Here is a 22,497-nt window from a genome sequence, read left to right as displayed (position 1 = left end):
GACGCACGCCTTCGGAATACGGAAGCGCTCCTATGGCAAGAAAATTACGGCGATTAGCGGGAGAAGCGGAGGAGCACCCGACTGAACGAGCGCAACCTTGCACCGTGGATTACGTGCCGCGCTATCTTGCACCGTGTGACTCCAGCAGCGAAACCCACAATCGCCCTGTGCCATCGGCACCGATAACGCAGCGGACGGAACACGCGCCAACGTAGGCTCCCGCGCCTCGGCGTACGGCCGCGCGAATCAGCTAAGATAGTATCTCTGTAGACATAGCTCGCTGCGACTAGGCAAAATGGCGCAAAAAAGAAGGCGGCCTGAAGCACGGCAGCCACTCCGCCCGATGGCACGCGGAAAATAAGGAAAAGCACAAAAGCAACAAAAGTGCCACCGCTTCGAACTCTTCGCGCCCATTTGCGGCCTCCGCGCTGTCTGGCGTCGCATCCACGCCTCCGCACCAAAAGAGAAAGGGAAAAAGCGCATGACTGCGCGCTGTTCTCTTTCGCGGCCGTCGGTGGGGCGGCATTTATTCGTATCAACCGACGTGGGTTGAAAATCTATTCGTAAAACCGTATTCTAGCACGTTGCAAAGTAATGGGGCTCGGCCGGGACCACAGAAAAATTCGTATCATCCGGAAATTCGTATTAGCCGTGATCGTATCATCGAGGTTCCACTGTATTTACATGATAGGTGCCATAAAAATTTCTGAATTACCAAAAAAAACTTTTTATAAATTTGAGTCGGAAATGGTTTCATGCCGTGTCGACGATATCTTCTCATTGACGGTATGACACGAAGCCTGCAAAGCTTTCACGTCCCTTTGCTGCGGCGGCTGATAGCGTGGGGGGAAGGTTGGCTGCGCATGTCTGTGAGCGCGGCTGAGCACATACGCAGTCCGTGTGCCATGTTTTAGAGGTAATCTGCTGTGTGCAAAGGCTGGGCATGTCGACGTGGTGCGGCATCATGCGCACTGTCTTCCTGCGCTTTTTGTACTGGAGGTTGCATAATCTCGTGTTTCAGAAAGTCGTTCAAGCGAGGCAGACAAATTCCCCCTCTTGGCGCCAAGTGGCCGGCGTTTTTCATCAGTGGCATCCCGCTGCGGGCAACACTCGTCAGCCACAGGGGCGGAGCAGACGCGAAAGCGTGGCTCACTTCACTTTGTACTGCCGATGCGAAGATATCGTTGACACGGCATGAAACCTCATCTTTCGTCGCCGACTCTCAAATTCAACAATTGTTTTTTCATTCGAGTTTGCTTTTTACGATTGCCCAATCATTCGGAAAACTTTGCAACCCCTTCCCTTAAGGAAAGTCCATCGGTGACTGTACTTGTTTAAATAAAAGGTTGAATTTCAGTGCGAAATTTCAATATAGCGAAGCAAATTGCCAGTTTTACCAACTTCATTATATCGTAAAATAACTGTAAAATGTTAAGTACCTCATTATATTGAGAATTTTGTAGTATCACAACTGGGTGTGAATCTGAAATGCCCACTGATTGCCATTGTACTGCATTTTCCCCGTGCTTTCCCATTGTGCTGTCAATATAATGGGGATTTCGAAATCAAGGTACTGAGGGCCATTAACTGGAAGCCACGGAACAGCACAACAGCGTTTTTTAAACTTTGCACAAAGTAATCGCAATTAGTTTCACAGACAGTACGTACTGTATGCTCCTTTTTTGTTTCGACAAAAAAAAAAAAAATTGTATACGATAGTTACACAAAGGTTCTTGATTTACAATTGTTCTGCGCTCTTTTGTGAAGGGCTTCAATGCTTGAACAGAAGGCTGTCAGGAGCAGCACCCTACAAAGCAAAAGTGGCTAGCTGTTCGCTGTAAGAAAAAGCACACTCCTACATGTTTTCCTGGGCCATTGCTTGCTCTACCCAAACAGGAGGATGCCCTGGGCGACGGAGACATCAACCTGAGTGGGGGCAGCCGCTTCTCGCAGTGGTTCCGACGCGAGAGCCCGCCCTTAGACCAGCCGTTGGTGCCTCCCCTGGACAGTGGTCTGCTGGCTGCCCTCAGTGGGAAGGCAGACGATGAGGGCATGGACCACCACCACCACCACCGCCATCATCGCCAGTCGTTTCAGCGACCAGAGAACGACTTGGCCTCTCGCATCCTCGCCTCAGGTGCTTCTGCCACCACCACTGCCTCTGAAAGCAGCAGCGCCACTGCGGCTGCTGCCTCACTGTCACCGCCGCCTTCTCCCGCTTCCCTGCTTTCTCCCCTCTCTCCTTCTCCTTCCCCTGCACGGGACTTGTGCATTCTGCCCGAGGCCTGCCTTCCTCCTCGCCTGTTGGAGAGCCCTCCCTCTCTCGGCTCATCCCTCTCCTCCTCTCCTTGCCACTGTGCGTACCCTGTGCTCATTCTGCTTCGTTGTCCTGCATTTCCTTTCGTCCTCCATCTTTTTGCAAGATGGTGGTTAGTGCTTTGTTATCCAGCCCAGTAGCTTAACAGCTACGGAACTGTCGCTCAACTAGAGCTCATGAGGGGGAATCCCAGCTACAACAGTGCAGTTTCTATGCACGAGGTATGTCTGGAACATGTCCTGACAATGGGGTCCCGAAATTGATTTAAGAATGCCTGGCGCATTTGTCATCCAAATTCCCTTCAAAGTACCTTGAAATGCAGTGTTCAACAGAAGGAAAGTATTCAATGAGATAGCAGTTTGGAGGCACTAAGAATTTCATTCACGTATAAGATGACTTGTCCGCACTTAATTTTTGATTGTGTGACACTACACACTCTGAAGCCCTGAACACCTTTTTTTGCCTAAGTTACTATGTGAGAATCCACTTTGATGTCGCAAAATGCAGAACTTTCTGTTATAGTAAATTTTACGGCACTTCTCTCCTCCCACAAGTGGTAGGAGATCCCAACAGCCCTTTTACCATTTGAAGCGGGCCTGGAGAATTCCTCAAAACATCTTCACTTTTTGCAATTTCTAATGTTTCAAAACAGCCAAACGGTGTTCAAGGCCAACGTTGGAGTACTATGGAGTTCGACAAACAGCTGTAATGCTGTGCTGTGCCAAGAAAGACTGCATCATGCGAGCTGCATAAATGGGTTCTGTATGCTCGTGCAAACTGCTAGGTCTTGCCACAACCAACGTCCATATAACATTCCTCTGCTAGTGTGCGCCCATTTGTGTAGTCGTTGTGCACAATACCATTTAAATTTAAGTACAGTCAACTATACTTTTATGTGTTTTGGCTCGTATTTGCGAAACTTCTCTCGCATAAGTGCTGTGAACGATTGGCCTTAGTGGTGTCGATCGTCTTGTTATGCCGATAAGTAGCGCGGGTGTTGGGCACTTATGCTAACAGTTTCCCTGATGCTGGCTTTCTCCCTTGCATGTAAAAACTTTTTGATTTTGTTGATTTGGAACTTTGAAGATTAGGGATAATGTGATAGCTTGGTATATTCACGTGAAAACTCTACTGATGTGCTTTTGCAAAGCCAGTGTCAAGCAGAACTAATGCTCTTTGTGACCCGTTCTGCTGCAGCTGGTGTAACCAGCAGTGATGGCATGCTGCCCGCACCGGACTCGTACTTCACGCCCATCAGCCCCGCTCTGCCACCAGACCGCATGTCTCCGTCGCCTCCTGTCCGTGACGGCAATTCCAAGAACATCCTGGACATCCTCATGGATGCCAACATCAATGTGGAGGCCCACATGCTCAACGGTGATGCCGCCAAGACCGCTCGGCTGCGGGAGCATGGTGAGTGAGAAAGACTTGGTGTTCTGAGTTTGGTCAGCTTCATTATCCTTCATTCATAGGGACTTCAGGTAAGGGATGAAGACTTGGGAAATGGCTTGCATTATACATAGTAACGTCACGTAAAAACATCTGCCGTCTGTCCTGACTGTCTGCCATTGCTGGGTACTTTGCTTGTATAGCGCTGTGTGTTTGCCGTTCGCTTCGACGCCTGCGCACGACACGTTTAGGTCCTAGGAGCTGTGTGATGACAAAAGTTTGAAGCCCCGAATTTTGTCCATTCTACATGGACGGGCTTGTGGGGTCAATGCGGGCTTGCTCTAAAAAACGGGTGTGCTGATACTTGAATATTCGATTTGCGAATTGAATATCTAGTATTTGATTCCTCGAATATTAGTTACTCTTTGGGCTATTAACTACTCTTTGGGCTCAATGAAAAACAGTCCGCGAATAGCATACATTGCTGTGAACATCTCGGCAAAGTTTTGCAGTCGTGGTGCACGTGGAGCGCAAAGTCGCCTTTCTCTCAAATGCTCTTTCCTGGACGAATGAGGGAGCAGCGCGTAGCTCCGACAAGAACAGGTGCCCCTGCATGAACGCTCACAATACTGCTTCGCAAAGAAAGTGAAAACAAACGTGCTTGTACAGCTCTCGTTTTAAATAAGAGATGACAATATAAACACGACTACGCGAGCAGCGTAGACGTGTTTCCGCAAGGCCACGTCCGCAGTGTCGGCTTTGTTAACAGCCGCCGATGGCTAGGACCCGGCAGGCCTAGCTCGTTGGGCCCTCGAATCGGACACCGGTGGCTCTTGCGACACAACCGCACACAGCTCGTAATAAAGCGCCTGCGTTGGTCAGCACAGAGTGTACACAATGTCGCTCTTAAGTTGCGATACATTTGATTTTATCGACGCCGACGGAAGTGACCGTGCGAGCCAGGCAAGCTTGCAATCGCTGGGAGACTGTATAGGCCGAGCTCCCAAGCTGCCGGATCTGGGGCCATCTTGCACTTTTGATGCTTCTTCATGCCTGTACCCTTTGCCATTTGCAACCTCAAAAACCTTGCTTCTCTCCACTCATTCGTTATGCTTTGCCCGCATGCCGAGACTTGTTTTTTCTTTCTTTTGTCATGCGCAGCCTTGTCCGGCAAGGCCAAAAGTGTGGAAGAACTGGAAGCCGACCTGAAGCAGGTGGTCCTTGGTGGTCACAACAGGTCTGTTCAGCAGCAGCAGCAACACCACCACCACCACCATCACCACCACCATGAGCAACTGCAGCAGCAACAGTCTCAGCAGCAGCTTCACCATCCACTGGGGATAGTGCCAACTCTCAACCTGCCCCAGCAGCAGGATCAGCAGCACCTGCAGGGCCTGCTGAGCAAGCTTGGGGCACACCCGGGTGCCCACGGAGGTGCACTGATGGTACCGCCGTCTCTGCCCGAGAGGGCCCTTCAGGAGGAAGACCTGCTAAGGGCCACTGGCCAGGCACCGCTGCCACAACCAATGCAGCCGCAGCATCACGGTGCGTGCTCTACAACTCGGAAGTGTGTGGGAAGTGCATGGCAAGGCACCTGCGGATGGGGGCTGTGCATTTGTCGGCAATGCCGCATCCCCCACCCCCCACCCCCCTTTTTTTTTTCTATGCACAAGTTGTGGCCATTTTGTGAAGTTGAGCAAGAAGCTTGCTATTAGAAATGCCTTCAGTTATTATGGTGGAAAAGTTAATATTTGGCCCCATCAAACTCAGCTGGTCTGTGCGCAGAATTTTGCACAGTTCATATTTTTGTATTTCTTACATACTGTACTTATGACCAGTTTTTCATGTTGGCAAAGGCCAAGCTACAAAGGAAGTTTCTGCATGTGACTAGGCACACTTTAAGGTGCTTTCATTTTTTTTTTATCCAGTGCAAAAGCACCTTTAACAGACTATTTGCTCTGATGTGAAAAATTTGGTCATTGCAACATTAAGGGGGGACGTGGCTTTGAGAACCAACTTCCTTATTCGTTAAGGATGTTGATAAAAATTTGCTCAGGACACCCAGAATATCTCCCTGATGCTCCCATAGAAGTTTCAGAGTGATATCCTGAGAACATTTTATTCGGCAGAATTTTTCTCCTGTGCACTTTCTGGAGGCCATGTGAAGCTTCAAAAATCCAGTGGAAGGCTCATTGAATATTGACTGCATATAAAAGTGCGCGAAAGGTCGTGGAATTTTTTTTTTTTTTTCAGCACAATGTTTGGATTGTAATTTTTTACGTTAACTTCGCATCAGGCACCTTTTTGGGGTTAACGAATAGCCACATCATAAGTTTTGTAAAAGTCAAGCTAAGAAACCAAGAATGTCACGACCTGCACTGTAGTCCAAGGAATGTGACAAAAACAGCAGTCAAAACAGGGCACACATAACAAAGAAATCTGCTCCAAAAGCTGAGCAGGAAGACAAGAAAAGTTTTGAAAATGGCTCTCAAATTTTCATTCTCTTCAGTTCTCTAAAAGGCACCAAACTTGGTCTTTGGTGTGTTTTGTGATGCGGGGCTTCTTGGACGTGTGGCATTTTGTCTGGTGTGCAGCTCCCAATGGTTTACAGTATAATGTGCACGATACTGCTTAAGCACCTTGATCTCTGGCAAGATGACTAGAACACCAAGCAATGTGGAATCTGCCAGATTAGACAGGAAGTGACCAGACACACCTGTTTTTATGTAGCCTGGCCATTGTAGGTGTCTCCTAGCAGCCTCTCAATTGCTGTTACTGAACAGTGCTATTTGTTGGATGCATGGCTTGTGTACCAGTCGGGGCAATGTGTGGCTCCGTTGGGACTCGCTCCGTTGGGACATCGTGGAGACTGTAGATAATTTCACTATAAGCCCCATGTGATGGAAGAGCTCTGTTGACACTGAGCCTCGTGCCTCTGTTTTGCAGGCATGGTGCGTGGCAGTGGTGTGGATGGTGTGCAGCAGCCACCCCCAGGTCTGCTGTCGCAGCTGTTGCGTCCACCTGCTGCTGCCAAGGGTCCCACCATCACCCCTCAGCAGCAGCAGCAAGGGGGCCAGGATGTGCTTGTGAAGATCTTGGCTGGCATGGGGCCAGTGTCGCCGGGTCTCCAGCCGCCCCCAATGGCATCCCACCAGCCCATGAGCCCCACGGCCCAGTTGCTTGCTGCTCGGCATGACCCCATGGCTGGTGGGTGTGCCCACACTGGGGTTTGGCGTTGGCAATATTTAAAGCGCTTGTCACTGTTGTGCTGTTCCGTCCTTTGTCTGCTGTCATGCTGTGCACATGCTTTAAAAGGCAGCTCCAGAGGCCTCCCTGTCACGCACGATTGTAGAATTGTTCCGCAGAATTGAAAATAATTTTAAACAAGCAAAAAAATGCAAAAACGAAATCAAAACCTGATCGAGCAGCTGAGCAAACCTCTTCGTGTGATGTCACGAGAGGCATATCGGCTCGTAAAGGAGTGCAAGGCATGCCGGTCCCGCCCGCTGGGCGAAAGTGACGAAGAGCAGACGCTCAGCTGATCAGTGACCGCACCTTCGCGTGACAATGGGAGCTGCACCAGCTCTTCGGATCTGTAGGCGACAGCTACGATTCTGACGAATTCAATTGCCACGAATCGCTGTTCGCAATTCGACCCGCCACCACGAGAGCCAGCACCCATGAGCAACAAATCATGCTGCAACATGAAAACCAAGGGTGTAGCCCTAATCACAGACTTTATACAGTGCTGCTTGCTACTTCAGGTGTTTTACGTCTTGGGGAAGTGCTTTGTTTACTTGCTATAAGATGGGGAGCACAACTGTCCACATTTGTATCCTGCAAGAACGCTGCTGACAGCCTAAAGCGCTGACTGGTGCATTTGTTTACATCGGCAGGTACAGCTACCGCTCGTTGATCACTTGAGATATAATGCTAGCCGCTCATCAGCAACGTCAATTAATGGCAGAAAATGGCAAAACACGCAGATTTTGTGCGTGTAAGCACCGTTTAATCAGAGTTGCGCTGATATGAGCAACCACACACCTTCTAAAACAGCGCGGGGACCCATAGTATGGGAACGTTGCTATGCTGCCTAATTATTCTTCGTATTCTCTTCATGCACACAGTTAACGTGTTCCATATGGTAGACATATATTGGGACATTGCGTGTATGATCGCTCATTTAGAAAACATGGTTTTCTCGTGGAAACGCCGTTGTCAGTGACTTCTTTTTTTCTAAACATCGAATAGAACTAAACAAGTAGCATTTTCTTCAGTCTTGTAATGCACTGTTATGATCTTTTTATTACGTGACGTTGAGTACTAGCGACAAATAAAATGCGTGCCTTCGTCATCGGGCTTGTACTTGAATGTCCCGGGTGAGCAGCAAATCACGTCCTGCATTTACCTCGATTTCTCAATTACTAAAACTTTATTCGCATTAATATTGATGTCTTGGGCATCTCAAGCATTAATCTATCACTTTAGCTTTACTTAATGTTTGCCGTCAGTGTCCTTTAATCTCGGCTGAATGTGACCAACATCGGCTCGCACTGTGTGTGCAGCTGGCGAGGGCTGACGTTTGTACAGCCAACAACTCAACACCACTTTCCCTCCATCTCTTGTCGTCCGCACAGAACGTAACTTTTCGCGACAGCAATTCACTCTAAACACTAGTTCTGTCACTAGCTCACTGTCACTAGCTCACTCCACGACCCTGTAGTCTGCCATTCATATTCCCAGCATGCTTTGTGTATACCTCCTTTTATGTCGTAATGCAATGTGGCCAGTAGCTGAGGAGCAGGTGAGGCAGGTGGTACGAGGAATGAATGAAATTCTTTTATAAAAGAAATCTTCGCAACTCGAGCCTGATGTTTCCAAGAAATGGCGGAAGCATGCGGAAGGAGGCACTCGGCAAATTTCGTTTGGTCCGTTTACCATGAAACGGGTTTGGATTCTGTGGCCAATAGGTTGTGTCCAAATCGACGCCTCGGCAATGGTTCCCTTTAACGGAAACCAATCTCGAAGGCTATGCTTTTGCTGTCTCCATGCACCGAAAGCAGTTGCTGGAGCTGGAAATGCATCGTTGCTGCGATGTCTTAGACATCACCCGTAGTTAGGCCGAGTTCTTGTGGAGGCTACTTTTCGGCATTACAGCAGAGCTTTCTCTGCGGCCTCAAACGGGTTTAGATGCTGTGATTGGTGTTGCTGGTGGTGGTCGGGCTGTGGAGAGGATATAGCAGTGAGCTGCTGGTGAGAAGGGAATTTCCAAGTAAAAGGAACATGAGAGGAGATGTAGTAATTGGGTGCCGATAGGTTGGTGCTCGTGGTGCAGTCATTGGGCAACGGCAGAGTGGAGAGCACATGAGTGCAGTAATGTGATCAAGCGCGCGCCAGAGGCTCCTTCCTGCTCCGGATGGGAAAAGAGGGTGTGCTTGGTGTCGGCTTCCCGCGCCTCTTTCCTGGTCACTTTTACTGCACGCAACATTGCAGCAGCTAGCAGCTCGTACAATCTTTGTGTTTGGCTAAGGTTTGTTCGAAAAGGCATTCAACGAGAGTGAGAAATATTGTTCAGAATAACCACTGATCGGTGTTAAAGAACCCCAGGTGGTCGAAATTATTCCGGAGCCCTCCACTACGGCGTGCCTCATAATCAGAACTGGTTTTGGCACGTAAAACCCCAGAAAGAAGAAGTTCTTAGAGTTGAATTCGCTGGAATTTTTCTCCATTTAATACATAGGACTTTGCCGGTACCAATAGAGCAGTTAGAATTATTCAACTTAAATTGAGAGATTTCAAATTATCGAAATTTCACTGTAACATGACCTGTGCTTGCTACATGTGGCGTAATTGCGATGTTGGGAACAGAAGTCTGTCTGCATTGTACACTTGCAGTACTCTGCACGCTTCGGAATTTGCCTGAATGTACCAGTTTGCGGTTAAATACCTCCAACTTAAGGGGGTAGGCCACAAAAAAAAAATTATTTAAATCGTAAGTCAGGATTTAAGTAACTTTTTTCCTGAATAAGCATCTTTTATTTAACTTAATCAACTATTTAGACTGCAGGAAACGGTTCATTTTTGTCATACAATGTGGTAAAAGTGCTAGTTGCGCCAGCAGTGATAAATAACTAATGAATTGCTCAATTGAGTAAAGCTCTGGTGTTGATGCAGCTAAATGTGGGACCTATGCAATGAACTAGGATAAATGCAATGTGATAAATATTACTAAAGTAATGTTCGAAAAACTAGGCAAAGTGAGAAAACTTGCAAATTTGGACCAAATTTATTTTTAAAATGAGCTGTAAATGCAAAAATATTACTTCAGTTATTTTTGTTCTAATTCATTGCACACATATCTGAGGAATGAGTGTGCCAAATTTCATATAAAAATAATTCTACAAAAAATTATCCAAGGTTTGCATGACATGATGTGGAGCAAAATCTTGTTTTAACAAAAATGTTTAAAAAAATGTCGCAAACACAGAGGCCTACAATGTACAAGGCCTACAATGTACCAGCTTCATAGCTGGAGCCTTCATGAGATGCATTAGTCTCCTTTGGTTCATGTGGCTGCTCGGCGACAACATAAAATGAAGAGGGTATTTTGAATATTTATATAAAAGAAATGGTAATTAGGTTTCACAATTCGAGTGTATAGATTAGGAAACTCGCTAACTTGCAAACTAATGGTGATAGGAAGATAATTTTTTGGAAGATGTTACTGAATGTTTGGGCATAAATTGTAAAAAGCAAGAAAATGAGAAAATTGACTTCTGAAGGTGGCCTACCACCTTAATGGCAGTTTGGATCATTTTATAATAATGTCAGACTACACACGCTGAGACCAGAGATCAAGTCTGAATTCACTGGTTTTCTGAAATAACGAGGGTCAAATTAACGATTTAACTGTAGCACTCGTAGCAGACATGCTTGTGCGCACCTGCAGTGACTGCGAATTGTTCTCCTGGACTGGTTGAAAAATGGTCTTTTCGTCCGTATGGGGTATTTCTCTTTTGCTGGCGTGAACATTGGTTCCTCTAAGCTGCTGTTTGTGCATGCATGTGCAGCTGCAGCTGCGGCGGCCATGCTTCGGCAGCAACAGCAGCAAGAGATGCTGAGCAGCCTGCTGAAGCCGCCGCCACCTGTGGTGACCACCCAGCGGCCATCGCCCACCCAGCAGCTGGGGCTGCTGGCCCCCTGCCCTTCACCCCTGCCAGGTGGCCCTCAGGACCCACGCAGAGTTCCTTCTCCACTTGGTATGCATGTGTGGCAAAGTTAGCTTGGAATTGTGACACAATGTTAGCTGCACAAATACAGTTGAACCTCGTTAATTGAACTTCGGGGGGACTGGAAAATTAATTGTAAGCAACGGAGTTTGAACAAAAGAGAAGTCCTTTAACTATACTGCTTGATAACGTGCATGGTACAGCGCACACCACAGTTGCCAACTGATACTCTCATCGGGGAGTGCTCAAGTGTCCAAAATATCAAATTCGCCAGCAAATAAGTCGATTCCTCAGGTGGCTTGGGTGAAGTCTGCTGTGACTGGATGGACTAGATGATTGGCAGATGGTTACTTTTCGTTTTGAGGAGGTGCCCGAGACGTATCAAAGTACAATCGAGAACCCACTTCCAACGATCCCAGATACAATCTACCAGTTGTAACATTTCATGGCATTCACGATTTTCAGACCCTGGCCATTCCAACTTTGCCCAGATATAACTTTCAAAAGCGCCGAACTGTTGCAACGAACAATTCAAACCCGGTCTGTGTGTAAGTAGGGTGCACGTATAGTCGCAAAGCACGGAAGCGCAATCTAACTGGGCGCATGGCAGCCCACCCCCACCTTCCCTGCTCCAGTCCGACTGCCATGATTTGACCGTCAAAGTGAGCGAGTGCCTCACATGCGGGTTTCGGAAGTCGAGAGGAAAGTAACTCGCTTTCAACCATGGTAGGGTAACCGTGCTTTTAAGGAGCGTCGCCAGCGTGCTTCAGGGCGAAGCGGTACACAGGCATGGAGTTCACCATATGCATGCACAATCTCTGAAGGTACGGCGATGGCAATCTCGTTCTTGCGCAGTTCTCTGTGCGGCACCGCGTTCACTACATTATGTAAGTTATTTGGACGATTTCGACCAATTTGTACAAATGGCCACTCAAGCGTAGCTATCGATATTCATGATCAGAGTCGGCATAAATGTGGCACGACACGCCACTGCCCTGCAAAGTTGCAAAAAGTTGGCAGTTGCGGTTCGTCGACGCTTCATTTACGATGTTGCTAACAATGGTTCGCGCTGGCATTCTGCCTATCGAACTTCGGACTTTTTCGGCCGACGTGAGATAAAAAACATAACTTTCCTAGCTCTCAGCATGTGTGGCTGATGCTGCAGCTGTAATGGCGAGATCTTTGCAAAATGCTCGTATGCTACGTGACTTTCTGCTTCCAGGCATCTACGATGCTTTGCTATCATAGGCCGAATTCACTCGTCCCACTGATCGTAAAATATATGCTAGCTCTCGAAGAAAGTGATGGCTGTTGCGGTCGTAGTTTCGAAATGGCAGGTGATCAGAGCCGGCTGGGCGCTGTTTCGAAGGGGCTACGACGCCACATTTCGTTCTTTAGATTACTTTAACGTTAACTTGCAGTTAGATGGTGGAAGAGTGCGGGTACAAAAATGAAGGTGGTGGAAATATTGCTTTCAGGCCAAAGTGGTGTCCAATTGTAATTGCCGAAGCAAGCTACAGTGTCGTTAATTTTTGTTTTAAAGGGCGAGTGCAGATATAACGAACTACTGATACAATGACCACTTTTTGCGGAACTCTTGAGTTTGTTATAAACGGGCTCGGGACTGTATTGCTTTTCTGCTCGGCTTGGTTGACTCTAGGGATGCATTGGCCGTGTGGTCGTGCAGGTATAGTGAGAGAATCTGAATTCTCCAGTGGTCCGCTGCGAAGTGTCCGAAATATCCTTGAAGCTGTCCAATTTATCAGTTGGAAACTATACTGTATCACCAAGGCCTAGTGCTTTGCAGTGAATTTTTGGAAGCACTCTCAGAAATGACTGATCACTGAGCGAGTGTGGAAATTTTGTTAGAAAAAACAGTCGTGCAATTCAAGGAGCTTAAATTCCCAGGAGTTCTTTACTGTTCAAATGCATGTGAATCTCCCGGCACCGACTGGTCAGCTCGAATAATTTGTTAATTCAAATAAAGAGATCGAATTAGATTTCATGCAATTCCTTTTGCACATCTGATTATTTCTGTTGCGTTCAACTTGAGATGGTGTTTGTGTGCTCTTTGGCCAGGCCATGGGAGTGTGGCATTGCTGAGCAACTGCAGTCTGTAGGCATAATGTCTGAATGTTGTCAAGCGACAGTCACTAGCAAGTGCCTCGCTTGTGAACATTTACAGGTCACTGCGATTGTCTAATGCTCTGCCATAACCGTAAAGGGGGACACAATTGAGGTCAGGGCTTGAGTCACTGTGAATGTCGCTGCAACTTTTCAGGTCTTTGGAGTGGTGTTGGCTTATACATGTACAGTAAAACCTTGTTACCGTATTTACTCGATTGTAATGCGAGGGGCGACTTTTTGTTTCGTCCAGCAAAAAAGAAAGCCGCTACAGTAACGCCAGACCACCGGATGAATGAAAAAGTTGCAGTTTCGCCTGAAAGGCGAAGCATCAATTGCGATAGCCAATTAGTAGAGAGCTATACGGAGTAAGGATAGTTTTATCGGCTGCATAAACTTGACACATTCGCTTACTAACTGAATGGACAAGGATGGTGTCAGCGCACACAAGTAAACATGAATAGATCACACTCGATGACCGCAAAGAGCTGGCATGAGTAAGCGCGGCAGCAGCAGCACGCGAAGGTTCGTGTGGTCTATCGCTTCAACGGAAACTGAGCTGCGAAAGCACAGCACATACAAAGGTCGAAGCCGTGTGGATATTGCTTTCAAGATACGGTGCGTGCGACAGCCCGCTGCCACGCAAAGTACAAGTACGCAGTTGCGGCAGAATAGAAGCCGCACCCCCTCCCTCCAGCGCACTGCCTTCCTGCTTTCCTCCTTTCGCGTGGGAAATTGAGTCGCCTGTTCCCCTTGCGCCCAGTCTCACGATACGCATTTGGTGCCGCAGCTAAACGTTGCCTCATCTCCCTCCGATCCCCCCACAGCCTTTCGTGCGATGGAGACGTGTTTGCTCTCTGCCGTGTGTTCGCTCTTTGTGAAAGCGCGCGTCCCTCACACATTTCACTCGTTGATTAGAATTGGGTGCATCAGTGCATTTTTTAGACAACTTGAATTTCGGTATTCGATTATAACGCGAGGATCGAATTCAGGTAGCAAAAATCTGGAAAGAAACTCGCGTTACAATCGAGTAAGTACGGTAATTCGGAAAATTGGATAATCCGCACTCGTCCTCTGGTCCCGGCAGGCATATGCATTATTTAATCCAATCACACTCTCGTTAGTTCGAACGTATTTGGCCGCACATTAGTTCATTCGGAGAACTCTGAGCTCGGCGAGCGCCGCAAATGTGCAACACGAAAGAAAAAACGCAGTGTCCAATCGAAACAAAGTGGTGGAAATCATTGGAATGACAGCAATGCCGGAACGCTTCGTGTCTATTTGTGCAGGTAGCCTTTATTCTCATGTTCATCGCCACCGATGACGCCACATTGTCAGCGTGCCTTCAGAACTGCAAAATCGCCGTCCATGATCATGTCAATAGCGGCCGCGGTTTCTTGCCCAGCGGTAGCGGCAAGCAGTTTCGTTTTAAGTATACATGCATCAGCTGCGTGCCTTCATAACTGCGTCGTCTCCATCCGTGATAATGTCGATAGTGACTGTGGTTTTGTCTGCAACGGTTGCGGTAAACAGTTGTTTCGTTTTGACTCAGTGGAAAGCTGTGGAGGATGAACACCGGCTACATTGCAATGGACGGATGAACTGTTGGTGACCAGGTCACTGGCGAAAAAATAATGGGGATGCGCGCGTGGCAGTGAAAGAGTCTTGGATGAATGCGCTTGCCGCGGCCACGCAGTGGAGGAAGTCTCGAGGCATTTGCTACTGTGATAGCCAATCCACACTGCTTTTGGGCAAAAAAGAAAAAATTATTTGCTCATTCATTTACCAATTAATAGGGTGTTGACATAGTAAGCATTTGTTTTCTCGATACCCTTGACTATTCGACATTCGATTAATTCGGACATTTATTTCAGTTGCGTGAAATTCCAAATTAACTTTTTTTTTTTACTGTAATAGGCACATTTGTTACCTGTCATCCGACACAAAATGTTTCGTGGTACTGCAGTGTTTGGCCAGCACCCGTCGCCCATTCCTCCTGTGGCAGGACCCACGCCTGGTGCCCCAGTGCAGTCTTCTAACACTTTGCAGGTTCATGTGAGTGTTGACTACTCTAATTTTATTGTCGGTTACTTGTGTGTGTTTGTGTCCTATGGCTATTATGTTCGGAAACGTAAAGACACTGGGTGATCCGCTGCTCATTTTCTACAGTGCATGTGGGAAACAAAATCAAAGGATACAAGCTGACTTTCAGCAATCCAAGAGAATTCTGGCACTGTAATCATTCCGCTACCATGGGAGCGTTAATTGTAGTGCATGTATTTCTCTAACTTTCCTGCTTGTAGTTTCAGATGTTCTTTTGGCATTAACTGTTGTGCTTTATCTTCCTAAATTTTTAATCAGTCATTTCTCTAGAGGTTATAAAAGCAATGAGTTTTTATGCATAAGCAGAAACATAGTAATTTATTGGCTTTCATAATTAAATACGTTGTTGAAGATGATCAATTTGTAAAGTTGCAAAGCCATTTGAAGCCAGAAGGACGAAGTTTAGGCAAACCCACTTGTAGACATGATGCTAGAATTCCATCTAGTGATTGTTTTGTAGGAAACCATATGCTCCATGGCACTTTCTATAGCCTCGGGTGTTCCACAACAGGTATGCAAGTTCTGCCGCCACTTGCATGGTGGTTTGAAAGTTTTCTGTCTCGTGTGCGACTTTGTCCTATGCTGCAGAGTGGAGGCCTGCGTCCCCGTGTGCCCTCCCCGCAAGAGCTGGCGGTGCACACGCAATCCATCCTGCAGACGGCACTGCTCAAGAAGATCCTCGAGGACCAGAAGCAGAAGGAAAACCTGCGCAAGCAACAGGAGGCACAGAGGTCGGTCCCCTTTGTTGTGTTTCTCAATCCTTGATGCAAGTGCTTCTTCTTTTCTTTGCGTATCCCTACCGAAGCTCTCTATAGAGAGAGCTTCTGCTTCATTCACCAACCACAGTACTTGGAGCTGCAATGGCTACTGCTCTGCTTGTATGGCTGCAGCATAATTTTGCATTTAGTTCACATAACCATCTAATTCACTTGCTAACCACAGCCAATGAAAATGCCTTGTGGATTTGTCAAGCATGAAACCTCTGTGCTTGCAGGATGGATGCACAGTCTCGTTTGCGTTTCCAGTTGCATTGCCTTCATCCAAAGCATAGCAGGTTGTACCGGACAACCTTCACCGCCAGTCACTCTTGGCTGTCTGTCAGAAATTCCTGAAAACCTTTTTTGTGTCCAAAAGGAAATTCAGACAGCATTAAAAAGGTGTGGTGCCACGTTGCTTATATTCAAGCACTGTCACAGATGCTCAACTTAGGTTTGATTCACACAGCTGTCAACTGCTCCATCCTGTCACCTTCTGTTAGGGGAGAGCATTTTGTCACCGGTTTCTCCTCAAAAGCGGGACAGAGGAGACATTGGCGAACATCGCCGACATCCCATTTTTTTTAGATAAAGGTGAGGAAACTCTCTCCAATGACGGAAACCAGTGCTATGGTGACGGGACAGGATGGATTGTGACTTTGTGAATCGGGCCATAATATTTCTCACTTGGGATGCCTGTTCTTGGCCTGCCTATGGTGAAACACTAATCTTGTCTCTCGCATGCTTCTGTGCCTCCTTTCCCATGGTTTGTGTGGCCTTCACTTTCTTCCTGTCCACTCTCTCCTCCTGTGCTTAGACGCTTGGCATGGTTCCTGCATGCTCCCTTTGTCCCACGCCGACCCCAGCCCATCTTCATCCCAGCGTAAGTGCCTGTAGCGCTCTTTCACATTTCAGGAGCCACTCTCTTCCTGCTCTTGCAGAGCAGCATATTGACTCGCCGCAAAACTGAACAGTGTCGCAGGCATCACACTCGTGCCTGCGACATTGTTGGTACATTCGACTGGTCACTTTCAGGCTTCCTAGTGCAACTAAATGTTCGGCTAGAGTGCTCTGGCAGAGCACATTGCATTTGGCTTGTTGAAATCGAGCGCTAGCAACGTATTCGCCTGGTTTGTTCGGAGCACCGTGCTCCAGCTTCGAGTGCTCGGAGGCGCTCTCATCTTTGAGATGGTGACTGAAATCTGACTTGATTATGGTCATGTGGCTCCTCTGATTGCTTTGGGAGCAACTAAATGTTCGTCTTAGGCAGGCTTTCTCGGAGTCCGATCAGTAGACGGATTGCTGCAAAGTCGGAGCGCGATAACGACCAGTCAAATGTACCGTGTGAAAGAAGGCTGTCAGACCTGGAGCCAGACCTTGGGCTTGTTGGGACTTGACTTTTGATTAACAGCAGATGCAGCGGTTGCTCTTTAAAAACTTTCCCCACTGTTTTCAACTTGTCATCCCCTCCTGATGTCCCTGCTCTTGTGGCTATAAGCGCAGTTGCAAAATCTGACACACACTGTGGGTTGTTTCTGACGTGGACACTGAGCCGAGTCCTTTGCGATGTGTCGTTTGTATAGCTAGAAATACCTCAACTTTTAGAAGTTTGTCAAGTAATGTCCGATTTTTAGTGCTTGCTTACAATTGTATTGGCACCAATAATTTTGTGATTTTTCATTTGTGTATAGTTTAGGCCAAAAGTGATTTCAAAAGAATACAAATAACGTAGCAAACAGATGTTTAGGAGCCCAATTTGTTGACCACCTAGATTACTCTGACCTCCCCATAGCATCAACTCGAACTTAACCAAAATACAGTAGAACCCTGCTGATACGTTCCTCATTCGTACATTTTCCAGGGTATAATATCGCTAAAGCCCTGTCGTGGCAGAAGGCTCATAGACACCTAAGTATTATAATCCTCTTTGATATGTGTCATTCCCGCATAATTTGTTGCAACATTGGTGCATAATTACAAAAAATATCAATTGCACAGTCTATAACGTAAAAAAAGATCAAAGAAAATTGTCACTGGTCGCGCTACACATCCTATATTTGCCCACTTCCGACCACCACCAACGTTCTGACTTGCCATAATCTTGGCGGGTGTTGTGTTGATGGAAATTTCCTAATTTCGGACAGCTTGCAACGTGCCGCTCGGTATTAGGACTCCACCTGCAAGACCGCACGGGAGAAAAATAGCTACAGAAACGAGAAAACATAGCTGTTTGCATTTACATTGTGCGTTGCTTGACTACGCCTCATTTGTTGATGCAGACAAAGCTTGCCTATATATCTTGTTATTTTGATTTTAATATGTCGTCAGCCATGTCACCACTCCTCCTTAAAACCAAAACTAGTGAAGCCTAGTTGATCCAGTAGTCGCCAAATACACCTAAGCTGCAGGACAAGCCAAGCCACTAAGTGTTCAAAGGCTGCGTTGTCAGCTGAATTTGTTGTTTGTCATTGGTTCCACACGTCCTGCGCTTTTCATTTGCGTGTAAAATATAGCGACACAATCCCGGGCGACTTCTTCAAACAGTTTCAAGTGGCGCCAACTTCCACCCTTGATGTCCGCACCGACGAGGGTGGTGATTACGTGAGGAAAGCGCCGGTCAATGACTGTTACTGGAAACCCGCGATCATTCGGCCATCGCAGCTCAGTTGATTTCAGTTGTGTGCATTCACTGTACTATCTGTCTGTAGTGACAGCGTGACAGTGGTGTAAATACGGACGAACCCGGTCACAGGCAAGCGTATATGTGCACAACAATGCATCGACAAACTTGGGCCATTATCTCGAAAATCACTTTCAAAGATACAATCAGTTTCGTAGCAATGGGTGCTTTGACGGGTGATAGCAATCCTGGCACTGTGATAAGACAGCATGCTTGGCAATGTGCCAAAAAAGCCTTCGCTCAGCTCGTAGATGCCAATGCGTCCAGCGCTCTTCCCACGAAATCTTGCGAAAATTAAGGCATCCCCGAAAGTTGCAATCCAAGAATACCTTTTTCTGCCGCTTTTGGAAGAAGTCTCTCATTCTCTGCTGAATCTGATCTTTTGTACTTTTAGGCCGTCCTCATTGAGCCCACATTATCAGTGGGTGACTGTAAATTCTTTGGAGGCTGAGCCATGCATAGTGTTCTAGTTTTAATATTTAACAGGACGTTCGCAGGATTTTAGCAGCATGTTTGTGCGATATGTTTCCTGGGTGTTTTTTTTTTTCTTTTTTCTCATCGTCGCATGGAAAATGTATCAGAGGGGTTCCACTGTATATAGGCAACTGAAATTTCAATCACCATTACATGAATGTTGCGTATAAAATTCATAAGCATTAGCTTGTGTGTCTGCAGGTCTTCTTTGATGCAAATGTGAAGCTGTGTGCCTGTTCACAACATCCGTACAAAACCTTGTTAGTGAAGCTTTAATAAAGAGATTAACTTGTTGAGTAATCATCATATACCAGCCAACACGCAATATTTTTCATGAAGTTTACAAATTTTGGCACTTGCTCGATTTTACATATGGTAACTCAAGTTTTGTGAAAAAGCAGTTGTATGCAAGACAGTTTCAGTCAGTTCTAAAGATGGGTCAGCACAAAATTGTACAAAAATGCTTACAAAAATAAAAAGTTGCTATGGTGCTTGCGCCACCCTTGGTACTTTGTGGCAGCGTAGGATGCCAGAGGGGCACTTGCTTCAAGCAAGCTTATTCTGACTAGTTCCTGAAGCAGGCAAGATTGGCAACAGGGCAGTTGTTGAAAAAGGCGCTGCAATCTAAAGACAATGTTGCCTTACACTCGCTGCTGTTCCAAGGTTTCTGCTGCTTTTGTGTTGTCTAGTGTAAATGGTTAATAAAATTCGTGAAAGGTGTGTGTGATCGGTTTTACGAATTTAAAAGGGACTGACAAATGGCTAGAATGTGTTGAGAGACGTTGATGTAAATGAAATGACCATGATTTATAGTGTTAAAATCCAGCACGCTATTCACGATTTACGTAGGAATTACAATTTTAAATTGGCACAGAAAGTCTAAAAAAAACAGTAAGTGGTGTGCCGCCTGGCGGGTGAAGTCTTGGTACTTCGGATGTAGTACACGTTTACATTACTTAAGTCGGCTGTTATCGAGTACCGCATACTTGTTGCGGAGAATTGCAGCTTGTATATTGGTAGGCTCTTGCGCTGTATTTTATGCTTATTGCGAAGTATAAAGTGCACGCTAACGAGTGGAGCGGCAGGGCTGGCAGAGCTGTTAATGCATTGCGCGCGGTGCACATTTTTGTACATGCGCAAGCTTGCGTGTTAGTACCCCGAGTTCTATGGTTCTGCGAGGTACAAAATGCTATCGATCAATTCTGTCGGGAATGGGTGCCAGCACTGCAATAGTAGCACTACTGGCATATCCTACCACTTAGCTTGGCTTGGCGCATGCAGCCAGCAAAAGCATGGCCTTCGAGATCAAGTGGCGTTGTCGAAGGGAGCAGTCGCTGGGGGCATAGACTCGGACACCACCTGTTATTGCAAAAATAATTCAACTCTTCATAAAAGTGAACTGCAGGAACATCGGCTTGATAAACAAATTATTAGGGGTGTGCAAATAGTGATTTGAGACCGAATCGAATACGCATCAGATAGTGCCAGAAGCGAATCTAATATCAAATTGTTTTCGAATAATGAGTAGCTGTTATCGCAATTATTATAAAAGTATGAAGTGTTGTTTATTACAAGCATAAGTTAAGCAGTAGGAGCGAACAAGTAGTCTCTTCGCATGCACAGGGCTCTTCAGAGAGTGCTAATGATCACTCTGTAACTTTGTAAGGTATGGCTACCGAAGTAACGTAGCCTGCTCCACTACGCAAGTTGTCATGTTTTATGTCTTGACCATGGTGTAAGATATATACTCTTTAGGTGAGGACACTCGCGAGATGCAATGACCAGATAAAGTAGCAACAGCGCGCTCTGATCGGCCCAATGACGACAGCGAACGCCTATCGACGGTACGACGCAACTTCAAGACAAAAACTGTTTTTAAATTAGTTTAATCTCCTGTTGGTATAGCAACCCGCACTTCGTGGGAAATCCAAAATGATTGAGTGACGTGCGAAATTAGGTCACCTGGGTGAGGGGGAAGGTGGGTAGAGGGCATGCGCAGCGTTCCTTGTCCGCGCGAGCTCTCGCCAGCGTTCTAACAGAAGTTGTGTCGTTCCGCTGTTAGGTATCCGCTGTCGTCACTGGGCCAATAGACGCACGCTGTTGCTCCTTTATCTGGTCGAATCGCGTCTCGCGAGCAAGCGAAGTGTCCCCACCTATCGAGTACATATCTTACCCCGTGGTCTTGGCTATGCCTGCGGGGGTGAAAATTTACCGTACTTTTGCTCCATTGTTTATTTGGGCGCGGTTGACGAGCTGAAATATTGAATAAGTATTAGAAAAATATTTGCATTTACAAATAGTCACCATTCTATTCGAAGACCGAATCGAATAGAACACTATTCTATTCGTTATTCGAAAGTTTAGAATATTCGCACACCCCCCTACAAATTATTACTTTCTTACTTCTAGAGCCTCACTTGTCGTGTGCTTCCTACAAATGCCAGCATGTAATTGCTATCGAGCTCACCTATCGCTGTTTCCAACATGTTTCTTGAGCACAACTACATCCTCAGTGCAAATCGGAAAATTCTTATAAATGTTCCACATCATTTTTTGCATTACCACTGTATGATTGGACATTCGGACCAGTAAGCTTTCCGTTGCGCTAAAAAAAAATGGGTACCGTAAAAATTGGTTGTCACTCCCCTTTCAAGCTAACAGGTTGGCAGGCATGCATGAAGCAATGGTTATTGTATTGCACTGAATTTCAGTATCCTTGAGCTTTGACTAGTATTTTTCATATTCTAGGCCTGGTAAGTCTGCTAGTTTCATTGAAGTAATCAAGTCTAATTTTGCTATGCAGGTCAGCTCTACAGTATGTGACTACGTAAGTTAGTCTGCTTTGCCTGCCTTTCTACCAGAGGTTTTGGACATTTCATAACCACCGAAAACCTGTGGATGGGCAGTTGGCATTACTCTTTCGGAATAGACGGTGGTTCTTTGTTGCCAGGTTTTGTAGATTTTCTGATATTGCAACTCTGTGAATGCAGTGAATAAATATGCACTTCTCGGTCATCACTTTTTATATGAAATGCGTTGAATCCTCTTGTTCTGAATAGGGAAAAAACCTTGTCAGACAAATTTAGGATCTGTTACTCGGCCATGCATTGCTTTTGTGCTTGCTCAGCTTCATTTATCACTGTTGTTTCGTCACTTGCTTACCTAATGCTACATTAAAATGTATTTCTGCCACTGACAGTATCAATGCGCAGCCATGACCACTTAATTTGTTGAATGCCGTCAGAAGTCTTCTGTGATGGGATTAAAGTGCTGGGAGGCAACAATTGAAATGACTGGTGGCCAAAGGAGTGCGCAACCAACCACGCGGGTAACATTGGACACAGATAAACACTGAATTCACTTATGAGTGCGAATATTTTGAAGTTTCACTAAGCGTAGGCATATGCTTGCGTGCTGGTTAATTTC

General features: G+C 46.4%; 1 protein-coding gene across 3 annotated transcripts in view; it reads left to right on the top strand.

The window, feature by feature from the left end:
• LOC119445793 (eukaryotic translation initiation factor 4E transporter-like) overlaps window positions 1-22,497 on the top strand; it is a 52,671-nt gene that overhangs the window by 18,479 nt on the left and 11,695 nt on the right. For 2 of the 3 annotated variants that reach the window (XM_049663646.1, XM_049663645.1), the window contains exons 7-13: window positions 1,897-2,137; window positions 3,515-3,730; window positions 4,868-5,251; window positions 6,653-6,913; window positions 10,777-10,965; window positions 15,026-15,114; window positions 15,751-15,893. In XM_049663646.1, the coding sequence (XP_049519603.1) occupies window positions 1,897-2,137; window positions 3,515-3,730; window positions 4,868-5,251; window positions 6,653-6,913; window positions 10,777-10,965; window positions 15,026-15,114; window positions 15,751-15,893 (1,523 nt within the window). The remainder of the gene's footprint in view (window positions 1-1,896; window positions 2,138-3,514; window positions 3,731-4,867; window positions 5,252-6,652; window positions 6,914-10,776; window positions 10,966-15,025; window positions 15,115-15,750; window positions 15,894-22,497) is intronic. The other variant, XM_049663647.1, reaches the window with a different exon arrangement.

This window comes from Dermacentor silvarum, chromosome 3 (genome assembly GCF_013339745.2).
Source record: "Dermacentor silvarum isolate Dsil-2018 chromosome 3, BIME_Dsil_1.4, whole genome shotgun sequence".
Lineage (NCBI taxonomy): Eukaryota > Metazoa > Arthropoda > Arachnida > Ixodida > Ixodidae > Dermacentor > Dermacentor silvarum.
Note: the sequence above shows the minus strand (reverse complement) of the source record. Positions and strands in the feature narration are given on the sequence as shown.